The 21,338-nt window shown below is 42.2% G+C and overlaps 1 protein-coding gene across 36 annotated transcripts in view; it reads left to right on the plus strand.

The window, feature by feature from the left end:
• LOC140459699 (calcium/calmodulin-dependent protein kinase type II subunit beta) overlaps positions 1–21,338 on the plus strand; it is a 265,742-nt gene that overhangs the window by 86,640 nt on the left and 157,764 nt on the right. For all 36 annotated transcript variants that reach the window (XM_072554076.1, XM_072554075.1, XM_072554080.1 and 33 more), the window contains exon 3: positions 2,680–2,739. In XM_072554076.1, coding sequence (XP_072410177.1) covers positions 2,680–2,739 — 60 coding nt within the window. The remainder of the gene's footprint in view (positions 1–2,679; positions 2,740–21,338) is intronic.

Consider the following 21,338-nt stretch of genomic DNA (forward strand, 5'->3'; position numbering starts at 1 on the left):
TGACAACCACCATGAAATTGTGTAAAACCTGGTTCACAGAGGACCTTTATGGAATCTGTGGCCTCCATGTGATACCAAATCCACAGCAACATGGTTGGCTCTTGCAACTGCACTTTTAAATGGCGTAACAAGCCACCCGTTGTCGGGGTTGAGCAATAAATGCTCACCATCCCCCAAATTGTGCTGTCATGGGAATGTGGGACATTCCAGAGCTTACAATAAATCATTGTAAAGGTATGGGAACTCAGTAGTATGGCCAGTGCAAAAGTGCCACTGGTCTGCTACATAGATTCACTGGTGTGTGGTTTGTTGATGATAGGTTGGGGTACCACACACACCAGAGGGATCCAGCATTGAGAATTTGTCTCAGTATGCTCACATTGACTTGTTTTCACAAGTCCTTTTGATTTGAATAACATACAAGATACTCTTCCTTCTCAATGCAGGTTCCTCTACAATTGAGGAGAGATTTTATTTTCACTGTTCAATGATGTCTTTCTTTTAAAACTATGTCATTGTCCCAAATGCAGAAGATGAAGGTTACTGATTAAGGTAGCATGGACTTGGTGTTTGTGATTGAACCTACTTTCAAAATGTATGTGTTCGGATGCCAACTTTGCAGAATAGCTTGAGGTTGGTTTGATGAGATGTTTTATTTGCTTGTGAAGTCAAGGTTTTGTTTAGTGGCTTTTAACTTTGTAATGAGTTTGCATTTGGTTGACTTTTTTTAATAATAAGTGCAAAGTCACAGTCTTCTCTGTAGTGTTGAGGTGCAATTAAATGAGAGTCAGAGTTGTCTCCAAGAGTAGCTTTGATTGCCTCAAAGGATTAAGACTGAGTTGTTTTCCTGTTATTTTTTTCTCTCTCTCAGCATGGGTTTTTATCTAGACTTTATCACATGGGTGTTGGTTAGGGCAGGGAATGAATAGATTCTGATGCACGAGGCCTTGCAGTTCTGAGGTTATGTTGGATGAATTAGTGGCTTTCTCCTGCTTGGGTACATTGGGATATTTGGACATGGATTTTTGACTTCCTCAAAAAACAGACTGCAGTCAGTCGGGACAGGCAACAACACCTCGTTCACAATAGTCCTCAGTACTCAGCCCCTAACTATACTCCTTATACACATGACAGTGAGGCCAAATGCTACACCAACTCCATTTACAAGTTTGCTGATAATTGTAAATTGGATCTCACACAACAATGAGAAGGAGTACAGGCAAGAGATTGAGTGCTTAATGGCATGTTCTAAAGGCAAACATCTCTCCAGCAACATGAGCAAAACGAAGGAGCTGGCCATTGACTTCAGGAGGTAGAGTGGAGGGCACAGCCTTGTCTGCATCATTAGTACGAAATGGAGATGGTTGAGAATGTCAAGTTGCTGGGAGTGACGAGTACCAACAATCTGTCTTGGTCCACCCATGTTGACACTAAGGTCAAGAAAGAACAGCAATGCCTCTAATTCCTCAGGAGGCTGAGGAAATTCAGCATGTCCACAAGGACTCAGAGCAATTGTTGTAGATGCCCCATTGAGAGGAACCTGGCTGGTCGCATCACAGCTTGGTATGGCGAGCGCTGTTCCCAAGCCCGCAAGAAACTACAGAGAGTTGTGAACACAGCTCAGTCCATCAAGAAAACCAGCCTCCCATCCTTTTACATCATCTATACTTCCCATTGCATCGGGAGAGCAACCAACGTAATCAAAGACCCCTCCCACCCTGGTTATATGCTCTTCCACCCTCTTCCGTTGGTCAGAAGACATCACAGTTTGTATGCACATACCAACAGATTCAAGAACAACTTCATCCCTGCTGATCCCAGACTTTTGAATGGACCTCTTTAATGTTAATGTTGATATCTCTCTCTCTCTCTCTCTCTCTTCTCTCTCTCGGTCTCCCTCTCTCTCTGCACCTTCTTGGTAGCTGTAACATTGTCACCTGCACTCTGTCCTGTTACCCTGATGCACTTGTATAGTGTGATCTGACTGTAAAGCATAAAGGACAGCACTTTTCACTGTACCTTGGTGCACATTGCAATAAATAATCAGACCACATTCCAAATGTATCTGAGCAGGAAAAGGCCTTTAATTCATCCAACACAGCAACAAAACTGCAGGGCTTCACACATCAAAATATATTCACTCCTTGCCCCATCCAACAGCCATGAACAACTGATTGATAGTTTCTTCATGCATTCTTCAAGTGCACATGTGAGCCAAAACATAATCTAAGATGCACGTAAACAGATTCAAAACACATAAACAGGTCCATAATGTTTCAGAACTTCTCCTGACCTTAGGGAGAGAGTGGTTGAGGGGGCAGGGGGAATTGCCTGGAATCTCTCTCAATGAAATGGAGAACAGGTTCTCTTGATCCGCCTATCAAGTGTGAGGATTTTGAGAAGAGAAAATACCGAACTGAATTAACATGGCATGCATATTTTAATTCTTTCTTTCTTCTGTTTATGAATGTATATTTTGCTTTTTTATAGCTCCGTTTTTACCTTGGTATCTTTCTGAGCAGTTTCAGTAATTGCAAGTACTTTCCAACCATTTCTTGAGCCATCAAAATCAAATGAATTTACAGCCAGTTTCGCACTGTTGCTGATGTTTTCAGAAATGCAAGGTTCCTGCATTCCAATTCCCTGTGGGTTGATTGATTTATTTCTGTTCTCTTGCAGACCACCAGAAGTTAGAGAGGGAAGCTCGAATCTGTCGATTGTTGAAACACTCCAATATTGGTGAGTAATGAGGTCAGGAGTGTGAAATCTGTTCACACTGAATTGTTTCATGATTCAATGAAAGTGACAAAATTCAATAGCAAGTCTGGCAGATGGCTCTGTATAGACATGTCAGTTAGCTTCTTGTCAAAACAAAGCTTTGTTTAAGCAGTAGCATGCAACAAAGAGGAAGAGATGTGCTGCCTTCCCAAAGGACAAAGATCTGGTTGGGTGCTCACACATGTGGATGGCTGCAATGCCAAGTGGATGGGAATGTACTCACGAATATTTAAGCTGTCACAGATATGGCATGTGGGAAAATGCAACGTTCCTGGACTTAGCCAAATAAGGGCCAATCCACGAGGCGGTATAATCTGCAGGCATCTGGTCCAAACAAATTACAGATGGACAGAACTTGGCGTGTGTATATATGGGCCAGGAGGAGAGCTAGGAACAGAGAATTACCAGTATTTAAATATTTAAATAGCACCCTTTGCATTCCTATGTCCAAAAGCACTTGACAACACTAATTGTAATTTTATTGGCTGTAATGTAGGAATTTCCACACTGTAAGCTCCCATAAAGGAAGGAGAAAAGGAAAGTAATATTGTGATATTATTTGAGGAATAAGTATTGGCAAAACTATTTGAGAAAGCTTTGCTGTTGTAATTCAAATAGTGCTTAAAAATGAGTTGCTGGAAAAGCGCAGCAGGTCAAGCAGCATCAAAGGAACAGGCGAATCGATGTTTCGGGCATAAGCCCTTCTTCATTCCTGAAGAAGGGCTTATGCCCGAAACGTCGATTTGCATGTTCCTTTGATGCTGCCTGACCTGCTGCGCTTTTCCAGCAACTCATTTTTAAGCTCTGATCTCCAGCATCTGCAGTCCTCACTTTCTCCTAATTCAAATAGTGGCATGGGAACTTTGTCCACCCACTGAAAAGGGCAGGCAAGGCCTCATCTGAAGGATGGTACCTTCAAGAATGCAGCACTTCTTCATTTGGTGTATCAACCAAAAGAAATTCACAATCTTCTGATTCAGGGCAAGAGTGTTTTTACTTAGCTTCAGCTGATAGGTCCTGGATCAAGACTGTCACTTGGACAGTAAATCACAGATGATGCCTTGGTGAAATGCACCACTGATGGGATGGTGGACTACTGGGAGAATTGAAGTCACGTTTGAAACATTCCTGAGTAAGCCCACTCTTGCAGTTGTGTTTCGAAAAGTTAGTCTCCAAGTAGAACTCCATGGAGAGTCGGAATGGCTTGTGGGCAGGAAAGTGTTGAGGTGAACTACAACACAGTCTGAGCTCAAACAGGCCATGAATATACAATTTATTTTTATAGAGTATTAGAGAAGTTGCCTCACTGAACAGTTTTCAGTATCACCACTGATTGGTACATATTTCTCAAGCTGTAGCCTTTATACACACTAATTCTCCTTAACAGCGAGAGAGCAGTTTCTGTGTGCTGACAGCTCCTGCCTTGCATAAACAACAATTGAAATAAAAAAAGTACAGAATTGTTCGGATTGCAGTGCACAAAACCATCCCCAGCTCCAAACCAGGAGGAGAGATATGAGCAAATAACAAGCAAGTCCTGTTGTCAAGGAAACATGGCCATTACAGAGACTGTTTCCATGAGGGAATTTTTCGCATTGCTGTACCTTCCACACAGAGGGAGGGCACAGCCACATCCTTTTGAACAGCATGGCATCAAGGCCTGAGGAAATGGCTCCAATTTTCTCATAATTGGCAGGCTCAGTTCAGAGGCAGAGCTTGAATCCTGACAGTGTGACTAACCGTGAACAGCCTTGCTTGCTGTAATACTAATGCTGGCAGTTTCAAACAGTTAAAAATACGAGTTAATTCTTGGAAAAGAGTGCACCACAGAAGTACATCAAAGTCTCCATCTTTGAATATCACTGAAAACAATTTGTAACCCTTTTCCTTTAGAAATTAGATTTTAGTTCCAGTTCACTGTAATATTAGAATTCTTCTCAATTTGGATGCACGTTCCATGTGATGTGTTTGGGAAAAAAACAGAAAGGGGACACAAAATTAGTGGCAGGTTTGCTCATGACAACAAGCCTGCAGGTCAATTCATGTTGGTACTGCCTGTAATTGCGCTGGGTTTTAATCTGGATATTTGTTGTATCAAGAATGCAGTGTTTGAGTGGTGTCTGTGAAAGGAGACTGATGACCTGTTTTCAAGTGTTCCATTTTTCTCTTCTGGGATTAGAAGATTGTGATCATGGACATAATTTTCTCAACAGAGTGTGGTGATTAGTGCCTTTTCTCAAGAGTTTTAATCTCCCCTTTTTAAAAATATAAACCTACTCTGGCATGCGATAAGATCATGACTGACCTAATTGTGGCATCATTTCAACTTTCCTGCCTCTACCGTCAGACCCTTTGACTTCCTTGTTTCGTGACCCTGCTCCACAGGCATTATCTGGCCAAGGTATTTCTCAAGAATCATGGCCATCAGAGAACCGTTCTCTCTCTTTTTGTCTTCAATGGGAGACCATTTGTTTTCAAAATCTATCTTGTTTCCCACAAGGGGGAACACTCTACCAGTGTCCACCTTGTCAAGTCTGCACAGAATATTACATATTTTGAGAGGATCAGCTTGTCTGAAGTCGAAACATTGCAGGATTAGTCTCTTCAAACTTTCTGCTTGTGTCCATCCCATTGCTTCAGGGATCATTTTGCAGAACCTTCTCTGGGCTGCTTTGAATGCAGTTACATCCTTTCTTAAATAAACAGTCTAAATCAGCAGTTAATATTAGACAGGCGTTTGACAACATCAACACTTTGTACAAATGTGAGAAACCACATTTTCTGTTTGAAATGCTGGTGGCAGGAGGGGGTACAGGCAGCCTGTGGTGACAGGTAGTGAGGGCGAGGGGGGCAGGACCAGGCTTCCTGCGGCAGCAGCAGTAGTAGGACCAGGGTAAAAGGCAGCAAGAGCAGGCAGTCCATTGCAGCAGTCGGGGCGAGATTGAGTGCAGAATGGGGGAAGATGGAACCCTTGTGAGGAGTGCAAGCCCAGCATGGCAAGGCACTTTGAGTCTGTGCTTTGAACTGTTAACTGTGTCTCTCCATTTTTCTGATTTTTAAGACTGACTGTAATATTTAACTTTTTAACTTCATTTTCTTTATTTTTGTGCTTGGTACCAAGATTCTGTTGCTACGTATCTTTGTATGTAAGATGGTGCTGTATGTGGCGACTTAGAAACTTTTCACTGTACTCATGTGAGCACATGAGACAATAAAGCTAATTCAGTTCCATTTTACATGTATGACAGAGGTATGTAACTTGTGCAGCTCCCATCCTGCTCATCCTTAGAAGTGTGTGTGCTTGGACTCCAGGCAGATGCATGCCAGCAAGTAACAATACTGTAGCCAAATGAACTGAAGATCACCATTTAAATAAAAGGGCTGATCAACCACGTTTTTCACAAATGGAAATATTTCTTATGAGCGGGGATGTTGAAAATTGAGTGGTTTTGCTTGTGAGATTGCATGTTATAGGTGTGAAAGACTCCTGATGTTTGGAACAGTTAATAATACTGGAGCAGCAGTATTTAAATAGCCCACGCTCAAGGCCTGTATAGCTGCTGTCTGTGCTGCTGACAGCAGCTCGCCCCCACAGTTCTTTAAGGAATAAGCACAAAACCCATCAGAGTTGTCCTTACAAGATTCTGCTGTAATTTCATACTTGAGGTGATTAATAACACGTCAGATCTTTCAACATAATTTGACACTTCAAAGGTTTCTCATCTCAATTCAAATTGGCTTCTGTGTTCTTAAAGTGAATCATGAGGAAGCTCATTCTTCACATTTCAATTTATTTTTATTGTGCTATTATTTTGGAAATAAATACCAATAATATTTTGAAATGTTAATGCACCGTTGGTGAAATAATGCTGTGCCCCTTTAAACAAGTTTGAGAGTGACAGAAAGAACTGACAAATATTGCTGGGAACTCTCAGTCCCTTCTCAACTGGATTGTGCTAACACTCGGATTCTCACTTCAACAACACTCGGCTTGGCAATTGGATAGGTTGCAGGGTCTCCTTCCTGCACATTCTCGTCTTGTAAACTACTAGTACTCGTGGTACTTCTGTCAAAGTGACTCTCAATAAAATAGCAGTGTCACTCATGTATTAATATCACAGAATATTTTAAGGGAGACAGTGCTGTTGTGACAATGTCATTGAAATAATTGTCCAGTATGTCAAACACTAATATTCTTGGACATGGATTCAAATCCCTCCATGGCTTGATGGTGACATTTGAATGTAAACCTCTGGTATGCAAAGTGAACCTGAAGGCGACTATGGAAGCACTGTTGATTGACATAAGAGCCCACCATGAGGGAAGGAAATCTGGTGTCCTCACCTGGTCTTGCTGATTTGGGACTTAGGACAATGGAGTCTGGACTCTGATGAATGACTGTTCCCTGCACTCTGAAATGGCCTTGCGAGCAACCCAGTTTCAGGTTTTAACACTTAGGAATGGTTAATATTAGTTGTCCTGCCAGCACCACCCATATCCCATAAATTGTCAGAAAACAAAAATCATTTTTGGTTGCAATATACCTGATCCTTGCCCAATCATTCCTGAAATTCCATATGCTTGGCGTAATTCTCACAGTGGTTCTTGTGACCTCTTGTGCAGTCTCCTCATCTGGTCCATTCATTGCTGAAACACACTATGCTATTTCCAGTTCAAACGCTTGCTTTCTTACACCTGTTGCACAAAACAAATTTGACCGCCATGATTCATTGTTGTGATTGAGTGTTATGATCTGCTCATTCACTGAACAGGGAAACAGGAATTGATCAGCCCAGTATTGACCAGTTGCAAGGGGTACTCACATCCTAGCAAGCTTGTTGTGTGTGCACTTTGGGTTGGGGTGTCACCCTCCTCCCACATGACAGTGCCTGCTCCCATGTGTTTTTCTGCCTTCCCAATATTGGTTTAAAGCATCCCACTGAGAAATTCACTTCCTTGTATTCTAACCGGTTTGTTCTGCCTCCAGGTAGTTCAAATAACCATGTGTCATCGAGTTTCACAGCACAGATATCAAATGCCAGTTATCAAATACTTTTCTGCTCATCCCAATTTCCAGTACTTGGCCCATAGCATTGTGAATGTTCAGATAAATATGTCCCAGTCATTGTGAGGGTTCTCACCTCCATCACTCTTTCAGCTACTGAGTTCCAGATATTCTCCATTCTTTGGGAAACAAAATTCTTCCTGAAAACTCCTTGAAACCTCCTGCCTTTCACCTTAAACGTATGCCCCAGTTATTGATCCCTGTATTTGAGAATCCTTTCTTCTTATCCAGTGTATCTGTACCCCTCCATAATTTTGTACACCTCAGTCAGGTCACTATTTCTCTTGTCATTGACTGGCCACTGGCTCACAGAGCCAGAAACTGAGTCCAAATATGTGTAACAGTTTCTCAGCTCAATCACCATGTGATAGTTTTTCACCACTGCCACTGTGTAAAGTTCCATTCTCAACCTCTTGTTACTTTGATCAATCTGTTTGAACATATTCTGATACTGGAGCTCAGTATCGGTATGTGGTGCTGGAAAAGTACTGCAGGTCAGGCAGCATCCAAGGAGCAGGCGAATCTCCTTGGATGCTGCCTGACCTGCTGGGCTTTTCCATCACCACTCTCATGTTCTGACACATCTCTTAGGCAGGGTGACTTGAATTTAGACCTTCTGTCCCAGAACTAGGGAAATGACCATCAGCACTGTCACAACACCAACCACCCATAGAAACAGCTGGTCGGCATGTACCCTTTCAGAATTAGACTTGAGTGAGGTTGCCTGTCATGATGAAGGCATTATCCAACAAGAACTACAATGGGTCAAACAAATTCACATCCAGTGGAAACCAGACCATGAGGTGCGAAACCCTCACATGGTTGTCAGGTTGGAAAGATCCTTAGTGAAATGAACTTGAGAAGCTCCAGCCAACTGTGCGCTGATAGCAGATGATGACACCAATGTTACAGCACTTGGAAGAGCTGTCCAAATCCTCCTACATCCCACAATGATTTGTGTCAGAAGCTGGCAAATTTTTAACTTGAATTATTAACCCAGATCCCTTTTGTAAGTGACTTGTGGGAAATGCATTTCAAACCGTTACATGGCACTATAAATAAAGGTATTTCCACATCTTGCTTTGGCTAGTTTTGGCCATCATCTCTGATCGATGACTTCTCACGAGCAAGCCTTCTATCTTTGTAAACCTTCACTCTTTACTGATGACCAAAGTTAAACTCAACTTTAGCTCCTCTGTGTAAGTCCACTGCATGTATAGTAAGAGATTAAATAAAATCAACTTGGGAGGGCTTCAGAACTTGTTCACATAATCCGTGGCCATGGATTGTTGCTTGGTAGTATTCTTCCTTCACAACACATTCTAAGTTGAGTTTGATTGGTATGAAGAAAGTCATCAGTCCACTAGAAGCTGCTGCATTCAGTGTAAAGGAGTCCATTCATTTACTTAAGTGAAGCAAGACTGACATCTATTTGGATGTTGGTTGCCCCTTTCACATGATGAAACATGACAGGACATTTGACTTGAATCTATCCAAGACGTTTTGCTACTGAATTGTAAGACGATATTTGGGCAGATGGCAAATGGAATTGAGGGATGGCCAGAAAGGAGAGAACCGACCATATGAGGGGCATTTTCAAGCTTAGGCTTGGAAGGAGGGTGAGGGTCTTTGCAGGAGTAGTGGGGAGCGGAATCCGTGGGGTGGGATTTGTATTCACGAATCTTTGAATGAAGGTTCTTTTTAGCAAAACAGTACCTTTCCCTATGGTGCTGAAAGCTGGTTTGTGACAAGCTCAGCAGTACTGGCAGCATCTGTGAAGAGAAATCAGAGTTAACGTTTCAGAGCCGGTGACCCTTTCTCTGAACAGTTCTGAGGAAAGGTCACCAGACCCGAAACATTAACTGATTTCTCTTCACGGGTGCTGCCAGACTTGCTGAGCTTTTCCAGCAACTTATGTTTTCATTTCTGATTTACAGCATCCGTAATTAAAGTCTTAAAGTTGTGAACTATTTCCTCTCCAAATAAAGATGTGTTGTATTGATGCACTTTAGAGTTGAGAAGGGAAAAATGTTAGCATCTCATTTGGTGACATGTGTATATCACTGAAAAAAATACAGTAAAATACTGTGAAAAGCTTCCACTATCACCATGATCCAGTACCATTTTGAACAGTTTAAGAATAATTTTTAAAAGTCTAGCTTAAAGAGAGTCTATAACCCTTCTGCCACCGCTTTGCCATTTCCAGCACCGGACTTGAATGGTGTTGAAACCTCCACCTCTCGGGCATCATCTTTGGCTAATGTACCTACCTCACCGATGTCACCTCTGCCAATGTTGCAGCCAGTGCTGGGCCATGTGCTCACTCCTCTGCCAGCCACAGCCTCATCTCCATCCACCAGAGTCCTGCTTTGGACTTCCCGACCTCCAGACCCTGATGAAGCCGCCATCCTCATCAATTGCTGGCCCTGCTGATGCCGCCCACAAGTGGAGTGTGTGAATGGCAGAAGGAATGATGGTGCAAGACAAAAGGATTAAGCAAAGACAGACAATGACTATATGTCGTCTTACAATTTTAGATACTGGGTATCATTGAATTTTGTTTTGTAATGCTATCAAAGTGTATGTAACCAAGTCTTGTGAATAGTGTTGAAAGAAGTCCTTGCTGTTTATCAGACCATAATATGCAGCTCTCACATTTGCTTCACTGCAGCAGTGACAGCACTTGAGAAATGTTGTTCATGCTGTTAGTTGAGGAATATAGGTCGGTGTACCAGGAAGAAATCTCCTACTCTCTGACATACTGCCGTAAGATTTTTAAATTTAGATTTCACACCTCGCCCTCAAAAAGGCACCTCTGATCAACAACTCTTGAGACCTGGAGCATTCTCTGAACCCAGAGCACCAGATGTTCCATGGGACATGGGGTTCTTCATTGGTGTGAATTATGCTGATGGGAAAATGTATTCTCCCAGTAAATTTGCCAAAATCTGGGACAATGGAAAAGCTGTCTTGTCTTGTGCCTGAATCTGTGTGTGTTGCATGAATGAGCAGGTTGTTAGTGAATATGGTTTCAAGATATTTATTGAGCAATTAAGCACTTCATTTAACAACTGAGCAGTTTGACAGTTATTTGTCATTGTAAGATCAGAGTGAACAAGTGTGGCCCTGGCCTGGTGTGGCATGCTTCTTCACTGGCACTTCATTCAGCCTCGTTTATCATAACTTCAGGATGACATATATCACGTGACAAATGACCAGATGTAGTTTTCCTTTATTACAACATTCAAGGGTTTTGCTCGGTTTTCAAGTGCCATTTGTGGTTCTGAAGCATTCGTGCCATGCTCGTTGTAGTTAGAACTGTGGGGGCAGACGTCGCCTGTGGGAAATGTACCAACAAGGCGTTCACGAGTTTGTGAGCATTGTCCTGCAGTTACAAGGGGCCTCTCCACTTCAAATGATGAAGAACTTAAATCATCCTGTTCAGGATGATCTATGTTGCTGTGATAACAGTAGAATTCCACAGACAATTCACAGATTCAGCTTTCTGTTTTCTCATTGCCAGCTTCATAGTTTTGAAATCCCTCTGAGGTCCCTTCAGTCTCATTTAAAACTGTTCACTTTGACTTAATTGTTGTCATTGTGCTGAAATTCAGTCGATCGTCTTGTTAAAACCAAGTGTGCTGATTACTTTGGCCATGAATGAAACAGTGGCACATGAGGTGTTGGACATGGCAGGTTTTAGTGTGCTCAATAATGGGTTGATGGAAATCAGCTAAGTGCTTGAGGGAATGATGATTCACTGAACCAAATGATAGATGTCAATTCCATAGCAACTGATGGAAAGTTCTTGCGTTTTATATACAAACGCTCTCTGTTACCTTAGTAACTCAGCCTCTTAGGTTGAGATTGAGGTTGAGGTTGAGCTGAGCAGTTGAGAGGGGCTAATTCAGCTGTTTAGTTTTGACCTGAGAAATTTCTTCACCTGCACAGTTGTTAACTTTTGGCATTCTCTACCCCAGAGATAACTGAGGTGATCAGTTATTTAGCATATTCAAGATCGAGATCATGGATATCACAACCTCTCCAAATCTGAAGAGCTGGTGCAGGCAGGCTGGGCTGAATGGCCATCTTCTGAACTGTATGTTGTGCATTTCAAAGGAAACAAACCCCAGGAACTGCAGATTCTGGAAATCGAGAACAAAACCAGAAATTGCTGGAAGAACTCAGCAGGTCTGGCAGCATCTCTGGATGCAAAACAGATTTAACGTTTCGGGTCCAGTTACTCTTTTTCAGAACAGACTGTGACGTGGAAAAGGTTGTGACGTGTGTGAGACGACAAGGGGTAGGATGAGGGATAAAGAGGACATAATAAGTGGAGTCAAACCCAAAGAGAGAGAAGAACAATTGGACAGACAAAGGAATGGGGAAAGGTCATGGTTGGGAGAATGAAGATCTGCTAATGGGGACAGTTAGTGGTTGACAATGGGTTATTTGTAGTAGCAGCCTGACTGATGACAGGGTCTAGTGTGTGGGGATTGGGGTAATGGTGGAAGGTGCTCAGACACTAAAATTATTGAACTTGATATTGAGTCCAGAAGGTCGCAAGGTTTCTATGCAGAAAGTGAGGTGGTGTTCTTCCAGCTTGCGCTAAGCTTTGCTGGGGCACTGTAGCAAGCCTGAGATAGAGATGTTGGCCAGGGTCCATGGTGGTGTGTTAAAGTGGTAATTCCTTGTCAATTCCTGGAATGGCAGGATTGCCTTACACGGAAAGACTGAAGCGACTGGGCTTGTATACCCTTGAGTTTAGAAGGCTGAGAGGGGATCTGATTGAAACGTATAGGATTATGAAAGGATTGGACACTCTGGCAGGAGGAAACATATTTCCGCTGATGGGGGAGTGCCGAACCAGAGGACACAACTTAAAAATACGGGGTAGACTATTTAGACAGAGATGAGGAGAAACTACTTCACCCAGAGAGTGGTGGCTGTGTGGAATGCTCTGCCCCAGAGGGCAGTGGAGGCCCAGTCTCTGGATTCATTTTAGAAAGAATTGGATAGAGCTCTTAAAGATAGTGGAGTCAAGGGTTATGGAGATAAGGCTGGAACAGGATACTGATTGGGAAAGATCAGCCATGATCATATTGAATGGCGGTGCAGGCTCGAAGGGCTGAATGGCCTACTCCTGCATCGATTGTCTATTGTCTGTTGTCTATTGGTAGGTGTTACAAAGCTGGTCTTCTTTTCTAAAAGCTGTTCCTTTTCTCAAGGATACTGTGTCCTTGGTTTTTTTTCAGAGGGGTTGTAAATAGCTCCCGGTTCCAATTAGACTTGTTTGGTACAGAGATTAAAGGGTATTGAGAGGCCTTTTTGTTGATATGTAAACAGATGAGACTTCAGGCCAAAGTGATCATGTTTTAGAAGTGACCTGTATAATGAAAGGGGAATGGTCAGCTCTCTAGCTGAGCAGTTCAGTCCAGAATTAGTTAGGAGTTTTAACAGTGAGCTGTATGGAAACAGGTTCTCTCTTTCTCCTTCTCCTTTTCTAACCTTAAGCAATTGTTCCATTTTTACTGTATTTTTTAGTGGGGGTTGCTTATTGGGACTGTTGTGTATATTCGGAACAGCATAATTAAGTCTAGTTTGGATCAACTGAGTTCTGTAGGGGTTCTTTATTCTGTTCTTTGTGTTTCATTGTGATTTTGTGAATAAATTTTTGTCTGTTTTAAAACCTGGTCCTCAATCTAGCTTACTTAATCTGGGTAATTTTCACTGTATGGTTACCAAAACAAAATACAAAGTTATGGTCTGGGCTGCCTTCTTAAGAATGTTTTGAGTGGTCTGGCCGAGTCCATAACACAAACAACCTGAAGCTGAGGGTCACCTTTGTAGATAGCATGTCGGAGTCGTGCAAAGTGGTCACACAGTCTGCACTTCATCTCCCGATGCAGAGGAGACCACATTGTGAGCAGCGAACACAGTGGATGAGATTGAGTGTTTGCACCCTTCTGAGGGCTTGGTTGAGATCTTCAAAAGTGAACAAAACAATCAATGCTGATAGCATATGGCTGTGAATTGACAAAGGTCACTGGGCAAGTTATTGCTTGTCATCTTTTTGTGTCATTGTAATTTTGAAAGCCAATTAATTTTGTGTTAAGGTGAACAGGAAAGTTTTCTTCATCTGTAACATTGCCATGTTTTGAAGCTCCAAGTAATATTCAATGCTTGCATCCCTCTTGCATCATCCAATAGAAACTTGACAACAAGCACTTTTTCTGTTGACTTGCAAAAGCAGCCTCCTACTTTGCCTTGATTCATGCTGAGTGCATTTCATTTGATCAAAGACCCTCGGTGTTGTAGAGAATTCAGAGCCTCTCTTGAGACTTGGAGTGCAGTCTGAACCCATACATCTGAGTATTGTGGTAAACTGATGGAAGCTAAAACCTGATGTCATTCTGTCCATTGTCCAGCAGTACAATCTACTATTGTTTCTGTTTTCAAAATAGAGTTCCCAATCACCAACAGATGCAAGCTTTTTCCAACGTAACTTACTGGAAGTAGCTCTCTGTTAATTGTGACCATGCTGAAAGGTTTTGAATCATTGATAAATTGCCAAGTTTAATTTCCTCCCTACATTGTCACTGACATACAAATCCTTTTAGCAAACAATTGCTGTCTTCTGTGCGACAGAATTGAATAGTTTACCTTGCTTTTGAAAGCTTTTTGCTGGCAGATTTAGATAACTAGGGTGTCCTGCTAGCTATCTTGTTTCATGTGACAGAACAGACAAACCTGAAAGTGTTTCCTCTGTGTGCTGTGAAAGTGTTAACTGTGAGTGCCTGTGGGCTGAATGTTGAACTTTTTGTGCAGATGGTAGATCAGGGAGACGGTTTTTAACCTGAAAATGGCGGACTTCCTTTTATGCATTCTGTGCAGTGCCTGTTTGAACTTTTCAGCAGAGCCGCAGCTGCTTTGTGAGACAATCAAGTCAATTAAACATAATTGTTCCAATGGAAGAGATGTGACATTTCCTTGTGACAGTCCACTGCCTGGGTTGCTTGATCTGAATATATCTTTGATTTAGGGGGCATGATTGTAGATTTAAGGTTGCTGGCAGAAGGTCAGTGTCAGATGGGGTTAAGAAAAGATTAGTGTATTTTTTTCTCTCTGTCACAAATTTTAATGTCTTTCTTTTCTTATCTCCTCCTCAATCATGTCTTATCCTGTAAACATATGAACAAGGAACAAGGGTAGGCTACTCAGTCCTTCAAACCTGCTGCACCACTGAATAAGATCATGACTGATCTGACTTTAACCTCATCTTTACATTTTTTAGATTAGATTAGATTAGATTACTTACAGTGTGGAAACAGGCCCTTCGGCCCAACAAGTCCACACCGACCCGCCGAAGCGCAACCCACCCATACCCCTAACCTAACACTCTGGGCAATTTAACATGGCCAATTCACCTGACCTGCACATCTTTGGACTGTGGGAGGAAACCGGAGCACCCGGAGAAAACCCACGCAGACACGGGGAGAACGTGCAAACTCCACACAGTCAGTCACCTGAGGCGGGAATGAACCCGGGTCTCTGGCGCTGTGAGGCAGCAGTGCTAACCACCGTGCTGCCCACTATCCGTGATCATCTTCCATCCCCTTGGCAGTCAAGAATTTAGCTACCTCCACTCAAAATATTTCAAGATTCTGCATTCGACCAAACCCTCCGAGAGAAAAACAAGTTTCCTCATCTCACAATTAAATGGGAGCAGCCATTTAATGCAAATTTCTCAGGCAATTCAAATCACAGCTGAAGATATCTGAGACTCACTACATACGTAGTGATAATGTCACTAGATTAATTATCCATAGTCCCTAATATTCTGGGGACATCAGTTCAAATCCCAGTGTAGCAGATATTGAAGTTTGACTTTGAAAAAGTCTGGAATAAAAAGCTTGTGCACTGTCTATCAAATAATCATTGTCTTTTGTTGTAAAACTTCACGTGCTTCACTGATGTCCTTCAGGGACAGAAAGTTGCCTTCACCTGGCCTGATTGACTTGTGAGCACCACAGCAGTGTGGTTGACTTTTTAGAACAAAGAAAGAAAGAACAAAGAAAATTTACAGCCCAGGAACAGGCCCTTTGACCCTCCAAGCCTGAGCCGATCCAAATCTACAGTCTAAACCTATCACCCAATTCCTAAGCATCTGTATCCCTCTGCTCCCCACTTACTTATGCATCTGTCCAGATGCATCTTAAAAGAATCGACCGTGCATGTCTCCACCACCTCTGCTGGCAACACGTTCCTGACACCCACTGTCCACTGTGTGAAGTACTTGCCGCGTGTATTCCCCTTAAACTTTTCACCACTCACCTTGAAAGCATGACCTCTCATTATTGAAGCCTTCACCCTGGGAAAAAGCTTATCTCGATCTACTCTATCTATATCCTTCATGATTTTGTCGACCTCAGTCAGGTTCCCCCCGTCAATCTCCTTTTTTCGAATGAAAACAAACCTAACCTACTCAACCTCTCTTCATAGCTAGCACCTTCCATACCAGGCAACATCCTCGTAAACATTCTCTGCACCTTCTCCAAAGTGTTCACATCCTTTTGGTAATGTACACAGTATTTGGTAATGTACCAGAACTGTACACAGTATTTTAAATGCGGCCGAACCAACATTGTGTACAATTTTAACATGACCTGCCAGCTCTTATACTCAATACCCCGTCCGATGAAGGCAAGCATACCATATGCCGCCTTAACCACTTTATCCACCTGTGCAGCAACCTTCAGGATGGACCTGCACTCCCAGATCTTTTTGCTCACCAACGTTTCCCAAGGCTCTTCCGTATACTGTATAATTCACTTTCGAATTAGACTTGCCAAAATGCATCACCTCACATTTTCCTGGATTGAACTCCTTATGCCACTTCTCCGCCCAACTCTTCAGTCTATCTATATTCTCCTGTATTCTTTGACAGTCCCTGAGGCTTTCTGCTACTCCACCATCTGTAAACTTGCTGATCATACCATATATCACAAACAACAATGGCCCCAGCACTGATCCCTGATCACGACTACTCTCTATTTCCTGTTGCTCAACCAGTTCTTTATCCACCTCGCAAGTACATCATGCACACCATGTGACTTCACTTTCTCTATTAGTTTACCGTGGGGAACCTTATCAAACGCCTTACTCAAGTCCATGTATATGACATCAGCAGACCTTCCTTCATATATCAGCTTGGCCACTTGCTCAAAGAACTCTATTAAGTTGGTAAGGCACGATCTCCCCTGCACAAAACTCATTGCCTATCACTGATAAGCCCATTCTTTTCCAAATATAAATAGATCCGATCCCTCAGTACCTTCTCCAGCAACTTGCCCACCACTAACGTCAGGCTTACTGGTCTGTAGTTACCTGGAATATCCCTACTACCCTTCTTGTACAGGGGGAGAACATGAGCAATCCTCCAGTCCTCCGACATCTCACCTGTGTTTAAGGATGCTACAAAGATATCTGTCAGGGCCCCAGCTATTTTTTTACTGTTCTCTGAAGTGGCCGAGTGGGCCACTCCGATCAAGGGCAATAAATGCAGGCCGTGCCAGTGACACCTATATCCATGGAATGAATTTTCACCCTGGTGTTGGCTTCTGCAACATGCTGACAGTTTGTGTTCATGAATGTTAAAGGCTATACAGTTGAAGTATTTGAGTCATTGGTGTTTAAGAGCAATCTACCAGCATAGGACCCCATCTCTTCTAATGTCAATAGCCAAGGTGTTATGTGCCTTTATGACCTTGGTGCTATGTGGAGCGTTCATTAAGGTGGACTTTGTTTCAATGTTGCATTGCAGCAGATGTTAGTAACTCTGTAAAGCTGGCCTCTGAGAACCAGCTGAGTTGCCAACATGCCCATACATTTACTGTCTGCAATCTCCCTGGTACAAGCTCACTCCATCTATCACCTTGTCCAAACTGCTCACCTGACTCCAGTTTCCAGTTCAGGTTTGGACAACTGTGCGTTTTCTCTGGAGTGAATTCAGGGCAGAGCTTTCAGACATCACAGCTGTTGTGTACCATCAAGGCATTTGTTCATGCTTAGAAATGTAATTTACTCCTCAAAATCAAGCTGATTTCTTGAAATTTTGATGTTAAATATTCATACTTCTGCTAAATGTCCTGTTTATAGAAGTATGGATATTTAAATGTAAATTTATCGTTCAGTCAAACAATGGGCATTATTTCTTTGTCTTTTTAACCACCTTGAGATAATTTTCTTCAATCAGTTATGTTACAAGTAACATATCATCAACTTTACTTCCTCATATCAAGTGTTGTCTTCCTCAGTTAATCTGAACAAAAGAAGGAGGCCTTTTCAATTGCTGTTTTTCTGTGAGCTTTTCTTAACTACAAGTTACTTTATCATCTCTGGAATAAATCATGAACAACTGGTTAATTGATATGGGTGGGTGTGAAGAAAACTTGTTTTGCAGTTTCTGGGGATGCATATTTTTTCTGTACATGTGCCCGATTATTATAGTTTTGGCATTATTGAGGAACTCAAGTCACAGAGTCTGGAGACTCAGGTCCATTGTCATAAAAAGCCCATCTGGTTCACTCGTGTTCTTGGTGAAGGAAATCTGTTGTCAAAAGCTTATCTGGCTGGCCTGTGACTCCAGACCAGCATCAATGTCATTGCCTCTTACCTGTCTTGAATGACGACTTCAAGTTGGGGAGCAAATGCTGGGCAGTGGCCACATTGCATGGAAAACTTTGGGACCGTCACTGACTGATTTACTGTGTGTGTGTGTGTGTGTGTGTGTGTGTGTGTGTGTGTGTGTCTCTCTCTCTCTCTCTCTCTCTCTCTCACTTCGTCTCTGTTCTAACCAGCACTTCCATTATATCGATGCTTGCTTCTCTTTCTCTCCCCCTCTTTTTTTTTTCTTCTTCTGTTCCCTCCCACACCCGTCTCTGGCTCTTTCTCCTTCTCACTTGCTTCCGATGTTCCAATGGCTCAGCATTTTCAGCTTGATGTTTACTTGTTACTGAAGTTTGAACCACACATTTTTACTTTCTTACGTAAACTCTTCCTGTGCTGCATTTTTAGAATTTTCTTCATGATCTCTTTCTCCCTTCAAAAGCTCTGATGTCAGTCATCTCATTTAATCCTGATCTCATTGATTTTGGATCCATCCTCCTGTTCAGTGCCTTGAGTTGTTTCATAACTTATTGTAGGAGTGGATAGGTTCATTGTTGTCAAGCTGTTGCAACAGAAACTTGGAGCTCTTGTGTTCTGGTATTGGAAGGTAACTATTTTCAATTAATTTGTGCATAAAAGAGTCAGTTGTGCATCATTATTATTGCAGTCCTGTTTGAGATTTTTTTTAGCCTGAATTTCAGCGAGCTGAGAGAAACCTCTCAGATTCACAATGCAATATGTTAAAATTCTGTATTTTTAGAAAATGTTTCAATTTGCACCCCAACACTTGATTCAGTTGCAAATTGTCACTAAATTTGGCTTTTCCATGCTGTTGTGTTTTTCACTTTGTGAAGCTCAGCATTGCCATGTGTTGCCTTAATGGATAACTTGTGGGAGGTAATTGGGTGGAGTTGTTCCCCGTGGGAGCCCTGGGAGGATGGTATGCTTGGGTTTCAGAACGCAGTGTGACTGAGCAATGCAACACGCCTTAGCTCTGAGTGTTTTCTGTCTTGTCACGACATCCTGAAGTGTGAAGCCTGGTCTCAACATGATAATTATTACCTATGCTGAAACAAACTGCATACAGTTTATGCTTTAAATAATGTTCATTGGGTTGTATTTTAATTGAAGATGGTGTCTCATCATCAGTACTTCAAACTAGCCGAAGCAAATGAAAATTCTCAGTGATTTCAAAGTCGAGGGGTTGGGAGGTCATCTTCGGGTTGCTAATTGGTGAGGCCAGTTTTGGAATATTGCGTGCAATTTTGGTCTCCTTCCTATTGGAAGGATGTTGTGAAACTTGAAAGGGTTCAGAGAAGATTTACAAGGATGTTGCCAGAGTTGTAGCGTTTGAGCTATAGTGGGAGGCTGACTAGGCTGGGGCTGTTTTCCCTGGAGCATCTGAGGCTGAGGGGTGACCTTATCGAGGTTTATAAAATCATGAGGGGCACGGATATGGTAAACAGACAAGGTCTTTTCCCTGAGGTGAGGATGTCCAGAACTAGAGGCTGTAGGTTTAGGTTGAGAGGAAAAATATTTAAAATGCACCTCAGGGCAACTTGTCCATTCAAAGGCTTGTGCATTATATGGAATGAGCTGCCAGAGGAAGTGGTGGAGGCTGGTACAGTTACAACATTTAAAAGGCATCTGGATGGGTATATGAATAAGAAGGGTTTATAGGGATATGGGCCAAGTGCTGGCAGATGGACGAGGTTGGTTTCAGATATCTGGTTGGCATGGACAAGTTGGACCGAAGGGTCTGTTTACGTGCTATACATCTCTATGACTGTAATCCCACCTTGGCTCTGCAGTTTTCTTTTGCCTCAAACTGCCTCAAAGCCCATGGCACTAAGATCTGCTTTATTCCAATTCTGGCCTCCTGTCCAAAAGAAATTTTCATCATTACCCCAAAGGTGATGTGCCTTAAGCTTTGTAGCCACAAAGATTAAATTTCCTTTCTAAGTCTGCTGGCCTTTGTACATTTTCTCCTTTAAGTCGACACTTCACACAAGCATAAATGTTAAAGCAGGAATCACATTGATTCAAATCTATGTCTTTGCACAGACCTTTGGTTATTTGGTCTCATTGCTGCTCAGATAGCTTGATGTTTCGCATTGTTTCTATCAAACATGTAATTTGTCGCTACATTGAAGATGTTCTGTAACTGGAAGGGGATCGATCAGTGAGATGAACAGACAGCTGTTTCTGTGGCTATAGATATGACTGCAGGATGCTAATGTCTGAGATATAATTTCATTGTGGAAAATCAGTTCAGAAACCTTCACTTGTGGTAGCATGTAGATCCATACAGTGCAGAAATTTCAGGAGGTCATTGAAGTTAGCTGACTCTTGTGTATTGGAATGTTAAAACAATTCTTGATAATTCCGTTTTGCACAGACAAATAACTGAAGCCTGTTGTGGTTCTCCTCGCAAAGTGCAAGTTGAAGGTAAGTGTTTTTGACGGAGTAGTATTGTGAAATACTGAGGGTGCTTCAAGTTGCCAAATTTCTGTACTTTGAAGACGACATTCAGTGAAATATCATCTGATTGACTTAATCGCAAATTGTATCCCATTCAGTGAATGAGACCCCATAAATGTGAATACAGAATTGGTTCAGGGATGAAAAGCCAAGGGAACAAGTATTTCCTAGGTGTTGGTTTTGTTACGGCCATTAGTCTCTCCTCACTTTAACCCCCTTTGGGTCATTTGAAGCAAATATTTTTCTTTTCCTTTCAACATATAACAAGTAACTATCACACTTGATTTAAAACTTAATCAAGTTAACTCAGTCAAAATGAAGAAGCCTATTCCAAGGTTTTCTTGAG

Source organism: Chiloscyllium punctatum, chromosome 35 (assembly GCF_047496795.1).
Source record: "Chiloscyllium punctatum isolate Juve2018m chromosome 35, sChiPun1.3, whole genome shotgun sequence".
Taxonomy (NCBI): domain Eukaryota; kingdom Metazoa; phylum Chordata; class Chondrichthyes; order Orectolobiformes; family Hemiscylliidae; genus Chiloscyllium; species Chiloscyllium punctatum.